Source organism: Pseudophryne corroboree, chromosome 7 (genome assembly GCF_028390025.1).
Source record: "Pseudophryne corroboree isolate aPseCor3 chromosome 7, aPseCor3.hap2, whole genome shotgun sequence".
Classification (NCBI taxonomy): domain Eukaryota; kingdom Metazoa; phylum Chordata; class Amphibia; order Anura; family Myobatrachidae; genus Pseudophryne; species Pseudophryne corroboree.
The window spans coordinates 318,186,693-318,209,122 of record NC_086450.1 but is presented as its reverse complement, the minus strand read 5'-3'; the positions used below and the strand labels follow the sequence as shown (position 1 = coordinate 318,209,122).

Here is a 22,430-nt window from a genome sequence, read left to right as displayed (position 1 = left end):
GATTTTTCCGTATTTTGGAATAATTGCATACCATAATGAGATATCATGGTGATGGGACCTAAATCTAAGCACAGAATGCATTTATGTTACATATACACCTTATATACACAGCCTGAAGGTAATTTTAGCCAATATTTTGTATAACTTTGTGCATTAAACAAAGTGTGTCTACATTCACACAATTCATTTATGTTTCATATACACCTTATACACACAGCCTGAAGGTCATTTAATACAATATTTTTAATAACTTTGTGTATTAAACAAAGTTTGTGTACATTGAGCCATCAAAAAACAAAGGTTTCACTATCTCACTCTCACTCAAAAAAGTCCGTATTTCGGAATATTCCGTATTTCGGAATATTTGGATATGGGATACTCAACCTGTATTGTAATCAAGAATAAAGCTTTTTAAAGTAAAATATTCGTGTGTGCAAAGGCGACTGTTCTATGTAAAGAATCACTGGAGTGATTCAGGTAATGGATCTCTTGAGCATGGATCAAGGTCACAATAACTGGACCACAAAACAAAACAAACATCAAATATCTACTACGTGGTCTGCTAAGTACAGATGTGTCCATTATATACTATTGCTACAGTCACGCCAAACATAACAAACAAAACCACTTCACCAGACTGCACTGATTAATATATGTGACATTTGTATATCTGTGAGCGACTGAGTTTGAACCTGTAGACCAGGAGTGGCCAAAAGGTAGATTGTGATCTACCGGTAGCTCGCAGAGCATCCACCGGTATATCGCGACAGACTTAACAGAGAATAACTGTAAGGAGCCTGCCGCCGCTGCTTCTCTTCACAGATCCCAGGGATGCAGTGTGCGGGTGCACAGGTGACGTAATGACATCACCCGTGATGTGAGGAGCCTGGGCGCTAGTTGGATCCAGTTTGATACAGTAGGTGGTGGCGATGTCAGGAGAAGCAGCCAGTGGGAGGCAATGCAGCGTGAAAGCGGGAGCCGTGACTGCGGGGAGAGGGAGGACTGAAGCTAGTCAGCGTGACAACTTGTCAGGTAAGTTATGCAAAGGGGGGTTTCTTCACAAGGGGAGGGACGATCTGCAAAGGGTCGGATCTTTACAGAGTGTGGTATCTTCACAAAGGGTTTTTGTACACAAAGGGGATCTGCAAAGGGTGGAGGATCTGCACAAAGAGGATTATTGTACAGGGGGCTATTATGGAGGGGACTGTAAGGGGGGGTATCCGCAAAGTGGGGGATTTGCACGGACCAGGGTATTGTACAGGAGGCTACTATGCAGGGGAGTGGGAGGGGGGGGGTATCTGCACAAGGGGGGGATTTGTACTGAGGGGGATTGTTTGATGTCATTCTTAATGCTATTTTTAAATGTGCGCATTATTACTGGTGTTATTTGACGCCGGTAGATCACTGGTAAGTAAGTGAACAAAAAATAGATCCCAGGTCCCAAAAGTCCGGCCACTGCTGCTGTAGACGAAGTGCTACCATGTAGCAGCTTTACTTCACACCCAGTTCCATTGTGCTTCGTCCACAGACTCAGCTGTACATAGTTATACAAGTGTTGCATATCAAACTAATCAGCGCAGTCTCGGTTTAGTTGAATCGACTAAGACGCACATTACAATGAAAAAAACACTAAAGAGCAGCTACACCTCTCAGCAAGGCTGACCTACACCAGGCATCTAGCACCGCACGGTGTATTGAGACTAGGTGTATGAGGACACATTTGTAAGTTATTATTCACTAGAACACTGTGTACACCAACAATTGTATGGTAGGGTGGGAGCAAGAACCATTATTCGGGTCCTGACTCACTTACTAGGCTTTGGATGTCAGCATTTTTCCTGACAGCTTGTGATGTTCTACCAAAATGACAGTAGTGACAGCATTAATAACATATAGAAAGTAAAAGGATGAGGGACAACTATGTAGGCCTACCGGCTTATGCTTTAATAGAGTCACAAATAATTTAGGTGACTTAGTATCCTTATATTTCTCTGCAAGTGGTGGACCCTCCCATATATAAACAGCAGGTTCTGCCATTAAACCTACGCAATTCTAAATGCATCCTCTAATTATCCTCTCGCCATCTCACATAACGCTTTTACCTTTTTGTTATTTTTAAATTCCCTTTATCAACCAATACTACGATCTGCATGTCACTAACATATCATTTACTCAATTATTTATATGGGGAAAAAATATAATTTAGTAAAACAATTGCATACATATAATGTACTGTGTCGATTCCTACTGATTTAAATAGTACTCGGACTCCTCTATACCTTCTGGCACACAGTGGCAGAATTAATGGAGGTGCAGTTTCTATGGATGCTGGAGGTGAGTGGAGTTATCAATGCCAGGTGTCCAAGCCCTCCTGACACCTTGCTCCTCTGTAGTCCCCACTCTGCTCTTAAAAGTACTCTTGGACCGGGCATGCTCAAAATCGGCACCAATTCTTTTCTTTTGGGGGCACTTTGGGCTAGAGCAGCATCTCCGATTCCCCAACTCAAATTTTGCCATGGAGCTCTGCAACTAATTTTCACCCCTCGTTATGCAGCATACATTATGCCCTATTTTATTGGTGGCTGTAAACTGGACCGTTTCTTTCAGTCTACGCTGCATTGCTCACTGTTTTAAGGGATCGGAAACTTTGCTTTTAAGAGTTTTCTCTGTATATATCCACTGGAGACAAGAAGTATATGAACGGCACTTACCAGCTATCCTTTGCATCTTCATCCGTCGTGCCTGAATGCGCCCTTTAGCCAGTCTTTGTTTGGCTATGATACAGCGGATGTGGTCTGAGAAGATGAATGTTGCTTGAAGGATGGGGTATGGCTTTGAGTGCGGAGTTGATGCTGGTTTGTGGATTGTTATATTCAGTGCTCTACTGTCATCTTCTACACCAGTTACTTGCATATCCTAAGAAGAATAAACATGGCTTTACTATAAAATAAAAATCCATATTGTTATGGAAAAAAACAGGATAACACACTAATCAGTACAAGTGTACTGTATAACCTCCATGTTGTGGTTGTATAGAATGAAAACATGTATGATGGGCAGCACAGATAGTATAATGGTTAGCATTACTGCCTCACAGCATTGAGGTCATGGGTTCAATTCCAACCATGGACCTTACTGTGTGGAGTTTGTATATTCTCCCCGTGCTTGCGTGGATTTCCTCCGGTTACATCCCACAGTCCAAAAATATACTGGTAGGTTAATTGGCTCCCAACCAAATTAACCCTAGCATGAATGTGTCTGTGTGTACATGTGGTAGGGAATATAGATTGTAAGCTCCACTGGGGCAGGGACTTATGTGAATGGCCAAATATTCTCTATAAAGTGCTGCAGAATATGTATGCTCTATAAACTGTAAATAACTGGTAATAATACTAATAATAATATTTGTACATAGTCATTAGACATGACTACTGTAGTGCTCGGTGAATGTGCGCTTGCATTTGATTTTTTCTTTTTGCAGTGTACAGTCATGGAGCTTATACTTAGTACATTAAGTATGTGGCATGGATGTAGTGGTAAGCTAGTCCCAACCATGTACTTACTGTAACTAGTAGCAGTGTACATAGATGTGTGCAATAGAAAGTAATGAGCGGTAGGAGCACTTACTGTATATCCTATACAAGAGCATGCTGATCGTGAACTGTCCACCTCTGCTGACTACAGAGTCTTAAGGCAAAAAATAGGATTTTAATTACCTACTGGTAAATCCTTTTCTCGTAGTCCGTAGAGGATGCTGGGGTCCATTTAGTACCATGGGGTATAGACGGGTCCTTTGGGAGCCACTGGCACTTTAAGAGTTTAATACTGTGGGCTGGCTCCTCCCTCTATGCCCCTCCTACCAGACTCAGTCTAGAAACTGTGCCCGAGGAGATGACATACTTCGAGAGAAGGAATTACACAGATAGTGGTGAGATTCATACCAGCTCACACATAACAAAAAGGAAAGCCAAGCTAACCAACTTGGAACAATTCAGCAACGGCTGAAACAACAATATTTAATCAAGTAACAATGCAGGAATACGAAGCACTGGGCGGGCGCCCAGCATTCTCTACGGACTACAAAAAAACGATTTACCGGTAGGTAATTAAAATCCTATTTTCTCTTACGTCCTAGAGGATGCTGGGGTCTATTTAGTACCATGGGGATGTGCCAAAGCTCCCAGTACGGGAGGGAGAGTGCTGAGGTTCCTGCAGAACAGATTGACCAAACTTTAGGTCCTCAGAGGCCAAAGTATCGAAATTGGAGAACTTAGCAAACGTGTTCGACCCAGACCAAGTAGCTGCTCGGCAAAGCTGTAAAGCCGAGACACCCCGGGCAGCCGCCCAGGAAGAACCCACTTTACGAGTAGAGTGGGCCTTAATAAATCCGTCGAAAAAGCATGCTGGATAGTAAACTTGATCGAGCGAGAAATCGTATGCTTAGAAGCAGGACACCAAATCTTGTTGGGATCATAAAGGACAAATAAAGCGTCCGACTTCCTGTGATGAGAAGTTCTCTCCACATAAATTTTCAAAGCCCTCACCACATCCAAGGACTTTGAGGTAATTGAGGAGTCAGTAGCCACTGGCACCACAATAGGTTGGTTGATACGAAAGGCTGACACAACTTTCGGAAGAAATTGTTGACGCGTTCTGAGCTCAGCCCTATCTTCATGAAAAATCAAGTAGGGGCTCTTGCATGACAATGCCCCCAATTCTGACACACGTCTAGCAGATGCCAATGCCAACAATGTGACCGCCTTCCACGTAAGAAACTTGACGTTCACCTCCTGCAAAGGATCGGACCAATCTGATTGCAGGAACTGCAGCACCACATTAAGATCCCAAGGTGCCGTAGGAGGCACAAAAGGTGGATGGATGTGCAGAACTCCTTTCAAGAAAGTCTGAACCTCAGGGAGGGCGGCCAATTGCTTCTGGAAGAAAGAGGACAAGGCCGAAATTTGAACCTTTCTGGAGCCCAAGCGAAGGCCCACATCCACACCTGCTTGCAGAAAGAAGAGAAACTGTCCCAGTTGAAACTCCACCGTTGGAAACTTCTTGGATTCACACCAAGACACATACTTTTTCCAAATCAGATGGTAATGTTTAGACGTAATTCCCTTCCTAGCTTGAATCAGGGTAGGAATTACATTTTTCGGAATGCCCTTCCGAGCTAAGATCAGGCGTTCAACCTCCATGCTGTCAAACGTAGCCGCGGTAAGTCTTGATAGGTGAACGGCCCCTGTTGCAGAAGGTCCTCGCGAAGAGGAAGAGGCCTCGGATCCTCCAGCAGTAATTCCAGAAGATCCGCACACCAAGCCCTTCTTGGCCAGTCCGGAGCAATGAGGATCACCTGAACTCTTGTTCTTTTTATTAGTTTGAGAATCCTTGGGATGAGTGGAAGTGGAGGGAACACATACACTGACTGGAACACCCACAGAGTTACCAGTGCGTCCACCGCCACTGCCTGTGGGTCTCTCGACCTGGAACAGTACCTCCGAAGCTTCTTGTTGAGGCGAGACGCGATCATATCTACCGGAGGTACACCCCATCGGCTCGTCACCTCTGCGAATACCTCCGGGTGGAGGCCCCATTCTCCTGGATGGAGATCGTGTCTGCTGAGGAAGTCCGCTTCCCAGTTGTCCACTCCCGGAATGAAGATTGCTGATAGCGCCACCGCATGCTTTTCTGCCCAGAGGAGGATTCATGTTACCTCTGACATTGCCGCTCTGCTCTTCGTTTCGCCCTGTGGGTGTATGTAGGACACTGCCGTTACATTGTCCGACTGAACCTGAATGGCCAGATCTTGCAGAAGATGCGCCGCTTGAAGAAGGCCGTTGTATATGGCCCTTAGCTCCAGAATGTTTATCGGAAGGATGGATTCCAGACTTGACCACCTTCCTTGGACGTTTTCCCCTTGGGTGATCGTTCCCCAACCTCTGAGACTTGCATCCGTGGTTAGAAGGATCCAATTCTGAATCCCGAACCTGCGGCCCTCGAGTAGGTGAGAAGTTTGCAGTCACCAGAGGAGTGAAATTCTGGCTTTCGGCGACAGGTGTATCCGCTGGTACATGTGAAGGTGTGATCCTGACCACTTGTCCAGGAGATCCAGCAGGAAGAACCTTGCATGGAATCTTCCATATTGTAGAGCCACATAGGAGGCAATCATCTTCCCCTGAAGGCGAATGCACTGATGAACAGACACCTGGGCTGGCTTCAAGACATCCCGAACCATTGATTGGATCACCAATGCTTTCTCCACTGGCAGAAACACCCGCTGCACTTCCAAATGTGACTTTGGAAGGTTCAGGATCCACCCGTGATCCTGGAGTAGTCGAGTTGAGAGAGCAATTCTCTGCAACAACCTCTCCCTGGAAGATGCTTTTATCAGCAGATCATCCAGATATGGAATTTTGTTCACTCCTTGCCTGCGAAGGAGTAGCATCATCTCTGCCATGACCTTGGTGAACACCCTTGGTGCTGTGGAGAGGCCAAAAGGCAGTGCCTGGAACTGATAGTGACAATCCAGCAGCGCAAATCGGAGATAAGCGGAATGATCTGTGAGGTGGAAGTTCCTGGAACTCCAGTCTGTAGCCCTGGGTAACATGTCTGTCACCCAGGGGTCTTGGCATGATGACGCCCAGATGTGACTGAAATTTTTTAGTCTCGCTCCCACCTGCCCGATCTCCTGGCTGGGAGGACCACCATCCTGCTGAAGATTTTGAGGAAACAGAACCTGGTTTCTGTTCCTGAGAACCTGTTGGTGCAGGTTTTCTGGATTTTTCCCGACCACCCCTAAAGAAGGTGGAAGGGGATTTGGATTTTTAAAATTTTGCGGTCCGAAAGGACTGCAGTGTAGATGTAGGATAAGATTTCCTAGTCGGTGGTGCTGCTGCGGAGAGAAAGGTTGACTTACCCGCAGTTGCCGTGAAGATCCATGCATCCAATGCATCCACAAACAGAGCCTGACCTGTGAAGGGTAGGTTCTCCACACTTTTCTTGAATTCTGCATCCGCAGTCCATTAGCGTAGCCAGAGTCCTCTGCGCACCGAAACCGCCATGGAAGTAGCCCTCGCGTTCAGCATGCCAAGGTCCTTCATGGCCTCCACCATGAACCCAGCAGAATCCTGTATGTGACGCAAAAACAATTCAATGTCACACATATCCATAGTATCTAAGTCCTCTAGTAATGTGCCTGACCACTTTACTATGGCTTTAGAAATCCACGCACAAGCAATAGTGGGCCTTAAAGCCACGCCTGTAGCAGTGTATAGTGACGTAGTCTCAATCTTGCGGTCAGCCGGCTCTTTTGAACCAGGGACAGGTAAAACCACCTTTTTAGACAACCTAGAAACAGAAGCATCTACTATAGGTGGGTTTTCCCACTTCTTTCTATCCTTCTCAGGGAATTGGAAAGCAATGAGAATTCTTTTAGGGATCTGGAATTTTTTTTCTGTGTTTTCCCAGGATTTTTCAAATAAAGAATTTAACTCCTTAGAAGCCGGGAAGGTGAGCGAGTATTTCCTATTTTCCGTAAAATAAGATTCCTCTACTTGTTCAGGAACCTTCTCAGAAATATGTAAAACATCCCTAATGGCTTCAGTCATTAACTGCACCCCCTTAGCAAGGGATGCATCACCTCCCTGCATATCCCCATCACCGTCCCCTGTATCAGAGTCGGTATCAGTATCAACTTGCATTATCTGGGCAAGTGTACGCTTCTTTGTGTATGTAGGTGGGTTAGTAGAGGAAGTAGTGGGAGCTGAATGCTGCAACCCCTCTACAGATTTTCTCAAAAACTGCGTCTCTTTCTCATTATGGGACATCCTTGATGAAATCTGGGATATCATTCCCCTTAAAGAATTCACCCATGGGGGTTCAGATTCAGAAGGCTGGGAAAGCACATTGCAGTCCTGAGTACATGGAATAGACTCCTCTGCGGAAGATACACTCTCTGCAGCACATGATACAGAGCCCTTAGACATGGTAATGTGGATATATACTCTCACACACACACACATACAGGAAAATGTCAGACACAGTTTCCCCCAGAGTACCGTCACAGAGTATAAAGAGCTAGCCACACAGCGCCCCTGTGGACAGTTAGGATAAAAGCCCGGCGCTGACTAATCAACCTTAATAGGTTGAATAGTACTAACTACACTCTCCCCCCCTGTCTATAACACCCTGGTACCGCAGTAACTGGAGTTATGTGGGGTTCAGCGCTACCTGTCAGCGTCCTGTTCAGCGTTCTGCAGGGAGAAAATGGCGCTGGTGAGTGCTGGATCCGCTATGAGGAGAAGCCCCGCACCCCGTAATGGCGTGCTGCTTCCCGCACAATGATTATACTGGTCTGAGGTCTCATGGTGCTAACAGCGGGTTTAGCCCCTGTTAGCTATATACACCAGTGTTAGGGTGATCTTCCTGGCCCAGGACGCCCCTCAGCAGCATCTACATACACATGTTGCTGAGCCTGTATGGAGCGCAGCCTGCCAGAACTGCGCACCCACCCATGTGCCGCCATTCCCGCTGGCGACCCGCTAACTGGACCACTGGCGCTGTACTCACCACTCTTCTTTCTTCTGGCTCTGTTAGGGGGTGACGGCCGTGCTGCGGGAGTGAGCGGTCGTCTCGTGGACTTGCAATCAGCACCCTCAGGAGCTCAGTGTCTCGTCAGCGGAGATAGAGAACCATTAACTTCTATAGTTGGTTCCTACTCCCCCACTAAGTCCCACGAAGCAGGGAGGCTGTTGCCAGCAACCTCCGTGTGCCTAACACTCTTAGAAAAAAAATAAAACTAGAAAAACTCCTAAGAGCTCCCCTAGCTGTGACCGGCTCCTCCGGGCACATTTTCTAAACCGAGTCTGGTAGGAGGGGCATAGAGGGAGGAGCCAGCCCACACTATTAAACTCTTAAAGTGCCAGTGGCTCCCAAAGGACCCGTCTATACCCCATGGTACTAAATGGACCCCAGCATGCAAGAGAAAGTGAAAATAAAAACAAGTCCCCTGTCATCTTCAGATGAGATCAAAGTGGCATAGCTAAGGATCAATAATTGCACGTTCATTTCATAATGGGCAGTGCTCTTATCCTACCATCCCCCTAAAGCACTTTGGTCAGGAGTGCTTATAAGAAGGGGCAGCAGTGGTATAAAAGGCAGAAGCATACAAGTTTGGTCATTTAGCATGCCAAACAGGTTTAGAAATGTGACAAAGCCTTGAATAGATTAGGATGCAATTTACTAATTGAAAGTACTGACCACCAAAATGTCATCAGCCCCCCACCCCACTTTGAATGGTTTATAGTTAACAAAGAATGAACTATCCTAGATAGTGGCGTAACTACTGCCCCCGCAGCCCTCGCGGTGGCTGGGGGGCGAGCGGCTGCGGGGGCGCCACTGATTTAGAGCAGATTGACATGCGGACGAGCGTCCGCATGTCAATCTGTTGTCACTAACCCTCCCTGCTGTAAGGAGGGACACGGAGGGCACAGCGCGCGCCTCTCCCGTGTCCCTCCTGCATCTCCGTCGGGTCTAATAAAGGAAGTGCCGTTCGTGAGCTCTGATTGGCTCACGAACCGGCACTTCCTTTATTAGACCCGACGGAGATGCAGGAGGGACACGGGAGAGGCGCGCGCTGTGCCCTCCTTGTCCCTCCAACACAGCAACGGGGGAGCGCGGGGGGGGCACTGAGGGGACATATATGGCACTGGGGGGGGGCACTGAGGGGGCATATATGGCACAGGAGGGGCACTGAGGGGGCATATATGGCACTGGGGGGGCACTGAGGGGGCATATATGGCACTGGGGGAGCATATATGGCACTGGGGGGGGCACTTAGGGGGCATATATGGCACTGTATGTGTACCTGGCACATGGGGGGGGGCTATATTTGGCACTGGGGGCATGTAGGCACCTGGCACTGTGGGGGAATATCTGGCACTGGGGGCATATGTGGCACTAGAGGGGGGCACTGAGGGGGCATATATGGCACTGAGGGGGCATATATGGCACTGTATGTGTACCGGGCACATGGGGGGGGGGGGGGGGGGGGGCTATATTTGGCACTGGGAGCATGTGAGCACCTGGCACTGTGGGGGAATATCTGGCACTGGGGGCATATGTGGCACGGGGGGGGGGGGGGGGCTATATTTGGCACTGGGGGCATGTGAGTACCTGGCACCGTGGGGGTATATCTGGCACTGGGGACATGTGTGGCACTGGGAGCACAGCCCTAGCAACAAGCACTACCCCCTAGCAACGAGCATGACACCCAGTGCATGAAACCCCTGGCAACGAGCATGACACCCAGTGCATGAAACACCTGGCAACGAGCATGACACCCTGAGCATGAAAATCCCTGGCACCGTGCATGGGCCCTCATTCCGAGTTGTTCGCTCGGTATTTTTCATCGCATCGCAATGAAAATCCGCTTAGTACGCATGCGCAATGTTCGCACTGCGACTGCGCCAAGTAACTTTACTATGAAGAAAGTATTTTTACTCACGGCTTTTTCTTCGCTCCGGCGATCGTAATGTGATTGACAGGAAATGGGTGTTACTGGGCGGAAACACGGCGTTTCAGGGGCGTGTGGTTGAAAACGCTACCGTTTCCGGTAAAAACGCAGGAGTGGCCGGAGAAACGGTGGGAGTGCCTGGGCGAACGCTGGGTGTGTTTGTGACGTCAACCAGGAACGACAAGCACTGAACTGATCGCACAGGCAGAGTAAGTCTGGAGCTACTCTGAAACTGCTAAGTAGTTAGTAATCGCAATATTGCGAATACATCGGTCGCAATTTTAAGAAGCTAAGATTCACTCCCAGTAGGCGGCGGCTTAGCGTGTGTAACTCTGCTAAATTCGCCTTGCGACCGATCAACTCGGAATGAGGGCCATGGAACCAAGAGCATGAAACCCCTGGCAACGAGCAGGTAATTTAAAAGTAATTAGAAGCCTTACTGTAGGACAGTGGTTCCCAAACTGTGTGCCGTGGCTCCCTGGGGTGCCTTGGGACACTTGCAGGGGTGCCCTGGGTTGGTGGTCCAGGACCAATTCAAATAATTTATGGTCAATATAATAGGCAAAACTTGTGCTGGTGGCTGCCAGTCATAAAATATGGGGACAAACAGAAGCAAATCTTGTCCCTCACCACATAACTGACCCTAAAGATGACATATAAACGCGATCTACTTAATGTAATATTTCTTTCTAAATTTCTCAATAAGAAATTTTTGGCCTAGGGGTGCCGTGAAAAAAATTCTGATATTCTAGGGTGCCGTGACTACAAAAAGTTTGGAAACCACTGCTGTAGGACTTAATGTGTAATGGGCATTACGGTGTGTGGCATAATGTATCACGGACATTGCGGTGTGTGTCATAATGTGTCACAGGCATTACGGTGTGTGGCATACTATATCACGGGCATTGTGGTATGTGGTATAATGTCTCAGGGGCATTGCAGTGTGGAATAGGGTATAACGGGCATTGCGGTATGTGTCACAGGCATTACGGTGTATGGTATACTATATCACGGGCATTGTGATATGTGGTATAATGTCTCAGGGTCATTGCAGTGTGTGGCATAATGTATCACGGACATTGCGGTGTGTGTCATAATGTGTCAGGCATTACGGTGTGTTGTATACTATATCACGGGCATTGTGGTATGTGGTATAATGTCTCAGGGTCACTGCAGTGTGGCATAATGTATAACGGGCATTGCGGTATATGTCACGCATTACTGTGTGTTGTATACTATATCACGGGCATTGTCTTATGTGGTATAATGTCTCAGGGTCATTGCAGTGTGTGTCATAATGTGTCACAGGCATTGTATGTGCTATAATCTATCAGGGGCATTGCAGTGTGTAGCATAATGTATAACGGGCATTGTGATTCCTGTCGTCATGTGTCACAGGCATTACGGTGTGTGGCATAATGTGTCACAGGCATTACAGTGTGTGGCATAATGTGTCACAGACATTGTATGTGCTATAATGTATCAGAGGCATTGCAGTGTGTAGCATAATGTGGCGCCGAAGAAGTTTTTGGCTTGGGGGAGAAAAACTTCTAGTTACGCCACTGATCCTAGATGTTACAATTACTGTACTAATTTTTGTACAATTTCACTATGTAGCCCAATGAAAGAAAACTATTTGAAAATGTTATTAAGATTAAAATCACACAAGGAGAACAAGTAATAAAATGACTACAACTGGTCAACAGGGATTGAGATTTCTGCCATATTCTAATTAGGTTCCTCCTGGGCAATGCATGATGTGCAAAGCAGTGCCTGTAGATGATGTCCCTGGAGAAGAGCTTAACTGTGAGATACACAAGCACAATGGCTGACTTAACATCGATTGCTCACTGAATAATTGAAGCTCTAATGCAGATATGGTTGTCTACATTCTCATAGTAATAATGAAATATTTTTAGTGTAAAGGATCAAGAAAAATATCACCAGCAAATTACTGACCTGTAATAAACCAGCAAACTTCACAACTCCCCAACCAAGTCGTTTACTGTCCGGCTCCACCAAGCTCATCTGATAGATGTCCACGGCCAAAAATCTCTGCACCTGGTCTCCTTCCTTGGTTATTACCGTGCAAGCTATTAAATCACTGTTATCTGTTAAAGAGAAGAAGATTCATATTGAGCACATCTAGCTGGATTATAGCCTGACCATGATAGCCATGAAAAAAATATTAACACTACTATGATATATCCTACTTTCTGAATTTACTTAAGTCAAAATGCTTTCCAGCAAATCAATGTACGTGAGCAAACAGGGGCAACAAGATAAGAGACACTCAGAGGACTGCTTTGCGTCATCTTACCATGGTTATTTACTCAGGCCCTATCATGCTATCCCCAAAATCCAATCTTCTTACCGAATTCATAGTCTGGCCAGTAATGAGTTAGTGCGTACTCCTAAGTGAGGTTTGTTATTTCCTTTAGTTTTCTTTATAGCTAATGCTATAAAATTATCTTGAATTTTTTTTTTTTTACTGCAGAAACATTGCAACTATTTCGTCAATAAGCACGAACCGACTAACATTATGGCAAAGTTGTCCAAAAGTAATTTTTCTAGCAAACTAAGATGGGGGTAAGATCATACTTGCCTACCTGACCCTCTCCATGAGGGAGAAAATGCTCTGTTCCTGGACTTTCCTGGTAATGTATGATTGCCATCACCTGAGGTGAAACACCTTTCTTATCAATTACCTAGCTCACCACAGGTGATGGCAATCATACATTACCAGGAAAGTCCAGGAACAGAGCATTTTCTCCCTTATGGAGAGGGTCAGGTAGGCAAGTATGGGTAAGATATGTCGACAACCATAATGTCAACATGAGTGTAGGCAGGGTTTGGTCAACGTGCTAGCATGAAGACACGGACACTGACATTCATAATGTGGATAGTGATGAAATTACATGTTAGAATGTCGACATATTGTCCCTGGTGGCCCAGTGGTCACACCCGATAGCTGTAGTTGCATCTTTCTTGGTCCCACGGTCATGTGACTCTTCCAGTGGGCTGCATTTCGGTTAGAACAATGGCGCTATCCCTAACCCCTACCACTAACCCTAACTATCCCTGATGTCAACATTGTAAACGTCAACATTCTGAGTATACAGACATGTTGGCTGTTGACATCGTAACACTCAACATTTTAGTGTTGACATTATGAACATTATTACTATCGTCCTAATGACCAAGATTGGTAATATTTAACACATATCTTTTGACTATCCTGATTTTTGCAGGAGATCAAATTTTCATGTGCCAAAATAGGGTGTGACCACACGGCTTCAGGCTGCTGCCACATCTGTGTGTCTTGAACAGATAAGCTGTAGCTACAGGTTTCAGTGAAAGCAATTGCGAGGCATACTGCTTGCCTACTCAAGGTGAAACAAATCAGATTCTAATGGAACTGTTCTATAAATGTATTATGTTCTATAAATGTATTATGTATGCTACAAAATAATATTTGTTTTCAAATAAAGCACCTGTGACTATCCTTCTAGCAAATACAAAGTAATGTCAAGAAGCTCTGAAAACAAAGTCCAAATGTCGACAAGCAAAATGTCAATAGTTACATGTCAACATGGTTAAAATCTCGACATTTAACATGTTGACATAAAAAAAATAAGATTTTACTCACCGGTAAATCTATTTCTCGTAGTCCGTAGTGGATGCTGGGAACTCCGTAAGGACCATGGGGAATAGACGGGCTCCGCAGGAGACTGGGCACTCTAAAAGAAAGATTAGGTACTATCTGGTGTGCACTGGCTCCTCCCTCTATGCCCCTCCTCCAGACCTCAGTTAGGATACTGTGCCCGGAAGAGCTGACACAATAAGGAAGGATTTTGAATCCCGGGTAAGACTCATACCAGCCACACCAATCACACCGTATAACTCGTGATACTATACCCAGTTAACAGTATGAAATATAACTGAGCCTCTCAACAGATGGCTCAACAATAACCCTTTAGTTAGGCAATAACTATATACAAGTATTGCAGACAATCCGCACTTGGGATGGGCGCCCAGCATCCACTACGGACTACGAGAAATAGATTTATCGGTGAGTAAAATCTTATTTTCTCTGACGTCCTAGTGGATGCTGGGAACTCCGTAAGGACCATGGGGATTATACCAAAGCTCCCAAACGGGCGAGAGAGTGCGGATGACTCTGCAGCACCGAATGAGAGAACTCAAGGTCCTCCTCAGCCAGGGTATCAAATTTGTAGAATTTAGCAAACGTGTTTGCCCCTGACCAAGTTGCAGCTCGGCAAAGTTGTAAAGCCGAGACCCCTCGGGCAGCCGCCCAAGATGAGCCCACTTTCCTCGTGGAATGGGCTGTTACTGATTTAGGATGCGGCAATCCAGCCGCAGAATGCTCCAGCTGAATTGTGCTACAAATTCAGCGAGCAATAGTCTGCTTAGAAGCAGGAGCACCTATTTTGTTGGGTGCCTACAGGATAAAAAACGAGTCAGTTTTCCTGACTCCAGCCGTCCTGGAAATATAAATTTTTAAGGCCCTGACTACGTCCAGTAACTTGGAATCTTCCAAGTCCCTAGTAGCCGCAGGCACTACAATAGGTTGGTTCAAGTGAAAAGCTGAAACCACCTTAGGGAGAAACTGGGGACAAGTCCTCAATTCTGCCCTATCCATATGGAAAATCAGATAAGAGCTTTTACATGACAAAGCCGCCAATTCTGACACACGCCTGGCCGAAGCCAAGGCCAATAACATGACCACTTTCCACGTGAGATATTTCAAATCCACAGTTTTAAGTGGCTCAAACCAATGTGATTTTAAGAAACTCAACACCACGTTGAGATCCCAAAGTGCCACAGAAGGCACAAAAAAGGGGCTGAATATGTAGCACTCCCTTTACAAATGTCTGAACTCCAGGCAGTGTAGCCAGTTCTTTCTGGAAGAAAATCGACAGAGCCGAAATCTGGACCTTAATGGAACCCAATTTTAGGCCCATAGTCACTCCTGACTGTAGGAAGTGCAGAAAACGACCCAGCTGAAATTCCTCCGTTGGGGCCTTCCTGGCCTCACACCACGCAACATATTTTCGCCAAATACGGTGATAATGGTTTGCGGTTACTTCTTTCCTGGCTTTTATCAGCGTAGGAATGACTTCCTCCGGAATGCCCTTTTGCTTTAGGATCCGGAATTCAACCACCATGCCGTCCAACGCAGCTGCGGTAAGTCTTGGAACAGACAGGGCCCCTGCTGTAGCAGATCCTGTCTGAGCGGTAGAGGCCATGGGTCCTCTGATATTATTTCTTGAAGTTCTGGGTACCAAGCTCTTCTTGGCCCATCCGAAACCACGAGTATTGTTCTTACTCCTCGTTTTCTTATTATTCTCAGTACCTTTGGTATGAGAGGCAGAGGAGGGAATACATAAACCGACTGGTACACCCACGGTGTCACTAGAGCGTCCACAGCTATTGCCTGAGCGTCCCTTGACCTGGCGCAATATCTAGTTTTTTGTTTAGGCGGGACGCCATCATGTCCACCTGTGGCCTTTCCCAACGGTTTACGAACAGTTGGAAGACTTCTGGATGAAGTCCCCACTGTCCCGGGTGTCGGTCGTGTCTGCTGAGGAAGTCTGCTTCCCAGTTGTCCACTCCCGGAATGAACACTGCTGACAGTGCTAAGACGTGATTTTCCGCCCATCGGAGAATCCTTGTGGCTTCTGCCATCGCCATCCTGCTTCTTGTGCCGCCCTGTCGGTTTACATGGGCGACTGCCGTGATGTTGTCTGATTGGATCAGTACCGGCTGGTTTTGAAGCAGAGGCCTTGCCAGACTTAGGGCATTGTAAATGGCCCTCAGTTCCAGAATATTTATGTGTAGGGACGACTCCTGACTTGACCAAAGTCCTTGGAAATTTCTTCCCTGTGTGACTGCCCCCCAGCCTCGAAGGCTGGCATCCGTGGTTACCAGGACCCAGTCCTGTATGCCGAATCTGCGGCCCTCTTGAAGATGAGCACTCTGCAGCCACCACAGTAGAGATACCCTGGTCCTTGGAGACAGGGTTATCAGCCGATGCATCTGAAGATGCGATTCCGACCACTTGTCCAAGAGGTCCCACTGAAAGGTTCTTGCATGGAACCTGCCGAATGGAATTTTGCTTCGTAAGAAGCTACCATTTTTCCCAGGACTCGTGTGCAGTGATGCACCGATACCTGTTTTGGTTTCAGGAGGTCTCTGACTAGAGATGACAGCTCCTTGGCTTTCTCCTGCGGGAGAAACACTTTTTTTTTTTCTGTTGTGTCCAGAACCATCCCCAGGAACAGCAGGCGTGTGGTAGGAACCAGCTGTGACTTTGGAATGTATAGAATCCATCTGTGCTGTTGCAGCACTTCCCGAGATAGTGCTACTCCGACCAACAACTGCTCCATGGACCTCGCCTTTATAAGGAGATCGTCCAAGTACGGGATAATTAAAAACTCCCTTTTTTCGAAGGAGTATCATCATTTCTGCCATTACCTTGGTAAAGACCCTCGGTGCCGTGGACAGTCCAAACGGCAGTGTTTGGAATTGGTAATGGCAATCCTGTACCACAAATCTGAGGTACTCCTGGTGAGGATGGTAAATGGGGACATGTAGGTAAGCATCCTTGATGTCCAGGGATACCATGTAATCCCCCTCCTCCAGGCTTGCAATAACCGCCCTGAGCGATTCCATCTTGAACTTGAATTTTTTTATGTATGTGTTCAAGGACTTCAAATTTAAAATGGGTCTCACCGAACCGTCCGGTTTCGGTACCACAAACAGTGTGGAATAGTAACCCCGTCCTTGTGGAAGTAGGGGCACCTTGACTATCACCTGCTGGGAATACAGCTTGTGAATTGCCTCTAGCACAGCCTCCCTGCCTGAGGGAGTTGTCGGCAAGGCAGATTTGAGGAAACGGCGGGGGGGAGACGCCTCGAATTCCAGCCTGTACCCCTGAGATACTACTGGAAGGATCCAGGGATCCATGTGAGCGAGCCCACTGATCGCTGAAATTTTTGAGGCGGCCCCCCACCGTACCTGGCTACGCCTGTGGAGCCCCCGCGTCATGCGGTGGACTCAGAGGAAGCGGGGGAAGAATTTTGATTCTGGGAACTGGCTGACTGGTGCAGCTTTTTCCCTCTTCCCTCGTCTCCGTGCAGAAAGGAAGCGCCTTTGACCCGCTTGCTTTTCTGAAGCCGAAAGGACTGTACCTGATAATACAGTGCTTTCTTAGGCTGTGAGGAAACCGGAGGTAAAAAATTTTCTTCCCAGCTGTTGCTGTGGATACGAGGTCCCAGAGACCATCCCCAAACAATTCCTCACCCTTATAAGGCTCTATGTGCCTTTTAAAGTCAGCATCACCTGTCCAGTGTCGGGTCTCTAATACCCTCCTGACAGAATGGCCATTGCATTAATTCTGGATGCCAGCCGGCAAAATATCCCTCTGTGCATCCCTCATATATAAGACGATGACTTATGTTCGCAAAATAGTATCCCTGTTTGACAGGGTTACAGACCACGCTGCAGCAGCACTATCTGCAGGTCTCAGTCTAGTACCTGAGTGTGTAAATACAGACTTCAGGATAGCCTCCTGCTTTTTATCAGCAGGTACCTTCAAAGTGGCCGTATCCTAAGACGGCAGTGCCACCTTTTTTGACAAACGTGTGAGCGCCTTATCCACCCTAGGGGATATCTCCCAGCGTAACTTATCCTCTGGCGGGAAAAGGTACGCCATCAGTAACTTTTTAGAAATTACCAGTTTCTTATCGGGGGAACCCACGCTTTTTCACACTTCATTTACTCATTTGATGGGGGAACAAAACACTGCCTGCTTTTTCTCCCCAAACATAAAACCCTTTTTTAGTGGTACTTGGGTTAATGTCAGAAATGTGTAACACATTTTTTATTGCCGGGATCATGTAACGGATGTTCCTAGTGGATTGTGTATATGTCTCAACCTCGTCGACACTGGAGTCAGACTCCGTGTCGACATCTGTGTCTGCCATCTGAGGGAGCGGGCGTTTTTGAGCCCCTGATGGCCTTTGAGACGCCTGGGCAGGCGCGGGCTGAGAAGCCGGCTGTCCCATAGCTGTTACGTCATCCAGCCTTTTATGTAAGGAGTTGACACTGTCGGTTAATACCTTCCACCTATCCATCCACTCTGGTGTCGGCCCACAGGGGGCGACATCCCATTTATCGGCATCTGCTCCGCCTCCACATAAGCCTCCTCATCAAACATGTCGACACAGCCGTACCGACACACCGCACACACACAGGGAATGCTCTGACTGAGGACAGGACCCCACACAGCCCTTTGGGGAGACAGAGAGAGAGTATGCCAGCACACACCAGAGCGCTATATAATGTAGAGATAAACACTATCACTGAGTGAATTTTCCCCAATAGCTGCTTGTATAAACAATATTGCGCCTAAATTTAGTGCCCCCCCTCTCTTTTTAACCCTTTGAGCCTGAAAACTACAGGGGAGAGCCTGGGGAGCGGTCTTCCAGCTACACTGTGAAGAGAAAATGGCGCCAGTGTGCCGAGGGAGATAGCTCCGCCCCTTTTTCGCTGACTTTTCTCCCGCTTTTTTATGGATTCTGGCAGGGGTAATTATCACATATATAGCCTCTGGGGCTATATATTGTGATTATTTTGCCAGCCAAGGTGTTTTTATTGCTGCTCAGGGCGCCCCCCCCCAGCGCCCTGCACCCTCAGTGACCGGAGTGTGAAGTGTGTATGAGGAGCAATGGCGCACAGCTGCAGTGCTGTGCGCTACCTTGGTGAAGACTGAAGTCTTCTGCCGCCGATTTTCCGGACCATCTTCATGCTTCTGGCTCTGTAAGGGGGACGGCGGGGCTCCGGGAACGAACACCAAGGACGGGTCCTGCGGTCGATCCCTCTGGAGCTAATGGTGTCCAGTAGCCTAAGAAGCCCAATCTAGGTGCAAGCAGGTAGGTTCGCTTCTTCTCCCCTTAGTCCCTCGTTGCAGTGAGCCTGTTGCCAGCAGGTCTCACTGTAAAATAAAAAACCTAACATATACTTTCTTTCTAGGAGCTCAGGAGAGCCCCTAGTGTGCATCCAGCTCGGCCGGGCACAGAAATCTAACTGAGGTCTGGAGGAGGGGCATAGAGGGAGGAGCCAGTGCACACCAGATAGTACCTAATCTTTCTTTTAGAGTGCCCAGTCTCCTGCGGAGCCCGTCTATTCCCCATGGTCCTTACGGAGTTCCCAGCATCCACTAGGACGTCAGAGAAAATAGGATTTTGGTTACCTACCGGTAAATCCTTTTCTCGTAGTCCGTAGAGGATGCTGGGGTCCACATTAGTACCATGGGGTATAGACGGGTCCACCATTGGTGCCATTGGCACTTTAGGAGTTTGAGAGTGTGGGCTGGCTCCTCCCTCTATGCCCCTCCTACCAGACTCAGTCTAGAAACTGTGCCCGAGGAGACGGACATCTTCGAGAGAAAGATTTAACACAGATAGTGGCGAGATTCATACCAGCTCACACATACAAGGCACATCAAGCTAACTTAGCTTGAAAACTCAGCAACCGCTGAAAACATTACTTACCAAGTAACAATGCAGTACTTAACTAAAAACAAAGTTGTACTGAACCAGATAACAAATGTAGGAAAACGAAGCGCTGGGCGGGCGCCCAGCATCCTCTGCGAACTACGAGAAAAGGATTTACCGGTAGTTAACCAAAATCCTAATTTTCTCTTACGTCCTAGAGGATGCTGGGGTCCATTTAGTACCATGGGGATGTACTAAAGCTATGCACAAAATGGAAAGCTGCTCAATCAGATTGTAATGTCACTCAGGTGCTAAAAGGGAGGGGTAATTCTGTGTAGGAAAAACAATATGTTCCCTAATGCACACCGAGTGAAAAATATTACTACATAATAGTCAGATAATACGGAGATCTTAGTTGCGTATATCTGCAGATATAGGGTTAAGCCCCCAGGCCAATCGACAAGGCTTCTCCATCACTGGGGGTCCCTAATACTAGGTATGGGTCCGGGGTGCAGGATGTACTAAAGCTCCCAGAACGGGAGGGAGAGCGCGGAGGCTCCTGCAAAACTGATTGATGATCTGAAGTTCAGTCAGAGGCCAAAGTACCGAAGTTGTAGAACTTTGCAAACGTGTTCGACCCAGACCAAGTTGCAGCTCGGCAAAGTTGTAATGCCGAGATACCTGGGCAGCCGCCCAGGAAGACCCCACCATACGAGTAGAGTGGGCCTTGACAGACATAGGACATGGCAAGCCTGCCGTAGAATACGCATGCTGGACAGTGAACCTGATCCAGCAAGCGATCGTCTGCTTAGAAGCAGGACACCCAATTTTCTTGGGATCATACAGGGCAAACAGAGAGTCCGATTTCCTGTGGCGAGCAGTCCTCTTCACATAGATATTCAGAGCCCTTACAACATCCAAGGACTTTGATGAAGTTTAGGAGTCAGTAGCCACTGGCACCACAATAGGTTGGTTGATATGAAATACACAACCTTCGGAAGAAACTGCTGACGTATCCGGAGCTCAGCTCTATCTTCGTGGAAGATCAAGTATGGGCTTTTACAAGACAAAGCCCCCAACTCCGACACACGTCTAGCAGAAGCTAAAGCCAACAACGTGACAGCCTTCCACGTAAGAAACTTGACCTCAACCTCCTGTAGAGGCTCGAACCAGTCCGATTGGAGGAACTGCAACACCACGTTAAGGTCCCAAGGCGCCGTAGGCGGTACAAAGGGAGGTTGGATGTGCAGAACTCCCATCAAAAAGATCTGAACCTCAGGGAGGGCAGCCAATTGTCTTTGGAAGAAAATGGATAGGGCCGAAATCTGGACCTTCACAGATCCCAACCTCAGGCCCATATCCACACCAGCTTGTAGGAAGAGGACAAACCGTCCCAGTTGAAACTCCACCGCAGGAAATTTCTTGGACTCACACCAAGATACACATTTTTTCCAAATTCGACGGTAATGTTTAGACGTTACTCCTTTTCCTAGCCTGTTCGGGATGCCCTTCCGAGCTAGTATCAGGCGTCCAACCTCCATGCCGTCAAATGTAGCCGCGGTAAGTCTTGATAGGCGAACGGCCCCTGTTGCAGCAGGTCCTCCTGAAGAGGAAGAGGCCTCGGCTCTTCTTGCAGTAAATCCAGAAGATCCGCGTACCAATTCCTTCTTGGCCCGTCTGGAGCAATGAGGATCACTTGAACCTTGTTCTCCTTATGAGCTTTAGAACTCTTGGGATGAGTGGAAGTGGAGGAAACACGTACACCGACTGGAACACCCACAGAGTCACTAGGGCATCCACCGCCACTGCTTGCGGGTCCCTCGACTTGGAACAATACAGCCGAAGCTTCTTGTTGAGACGAGAGGCCATCATGTCGATCTGGGGTACGCCCCAAAGATCTGTTACTTCCTTGAACACCACCGGATGGAGGCCCCACTCCCCTGGATGTAGATCGTGTCTGCTGAGGAAGTCCGCTTCCCAGTTGTCTACTCCAGGAATGAAGATTGCTGACAGCGCCAACGCATACTTTTCTGCCCAGAAGATGATTCTCATTACCTCTGCCATTGCAGCTCTGCTCTTCGTACCGCCCTGTCGATTTATGTAAGCCACCATTGTCACATTGTCCGGCTGCACTTGAATGGCCCGATTTCTCAGAAGATGGGCCGCTTGGAGAAGACCGTTGTAGACGGCTCTTAGTTCCAGAATGTTTATCGGCAGGCCGGCTTCCAGACTTGACCACCTTCCTTGGAAGGTTTCCCCTTGAGTGACTGCGCCCAGCCCCGGAGACTTGCATCCGTGGTTAGAAGGATCCAGTCCTGAATCCCGAACATGCGGCCCTCCAGAAGGTGAGGTAACTGCAGCCACCAGAGGAGTGAAATCCTGGCCTTTGGCGACAG

The 22,430-nt window shown here is 47.5% G+C and overlaps 1 protein-coding gene across 6 annotated transcripts in view; it reads right to left on the bottom strand.

The window, feature by feature from the left end:
- The window catches only part of CLEC16A (C-type lectin domain containing 16A), a 954,241-nt gene that overhangs the window by 244,889 nt on the left and 686,922 nt on the right, over positions 1–22,430 (bottom strand). For all 6 annotated transcript variants that reach the window (XM_063934295.1, XM_063934294.1, XM_063934290.1 and 3 more), the window contains exons 19-20: positions 12,473–12,624; positions 2,712–2,916 (exon numbers count right to left, since the gene is read on the bottom strand). In XM_063934295.1, the coding sequence (XP_063790365.1) occupies positions 2,712–2,916; positions 12,473–12,624 (357 nt within the window). The remainder of the gene's footprint in view (positions 1–2,711; positions 2,917–12,472; positions 12,625–22,430) is intronic.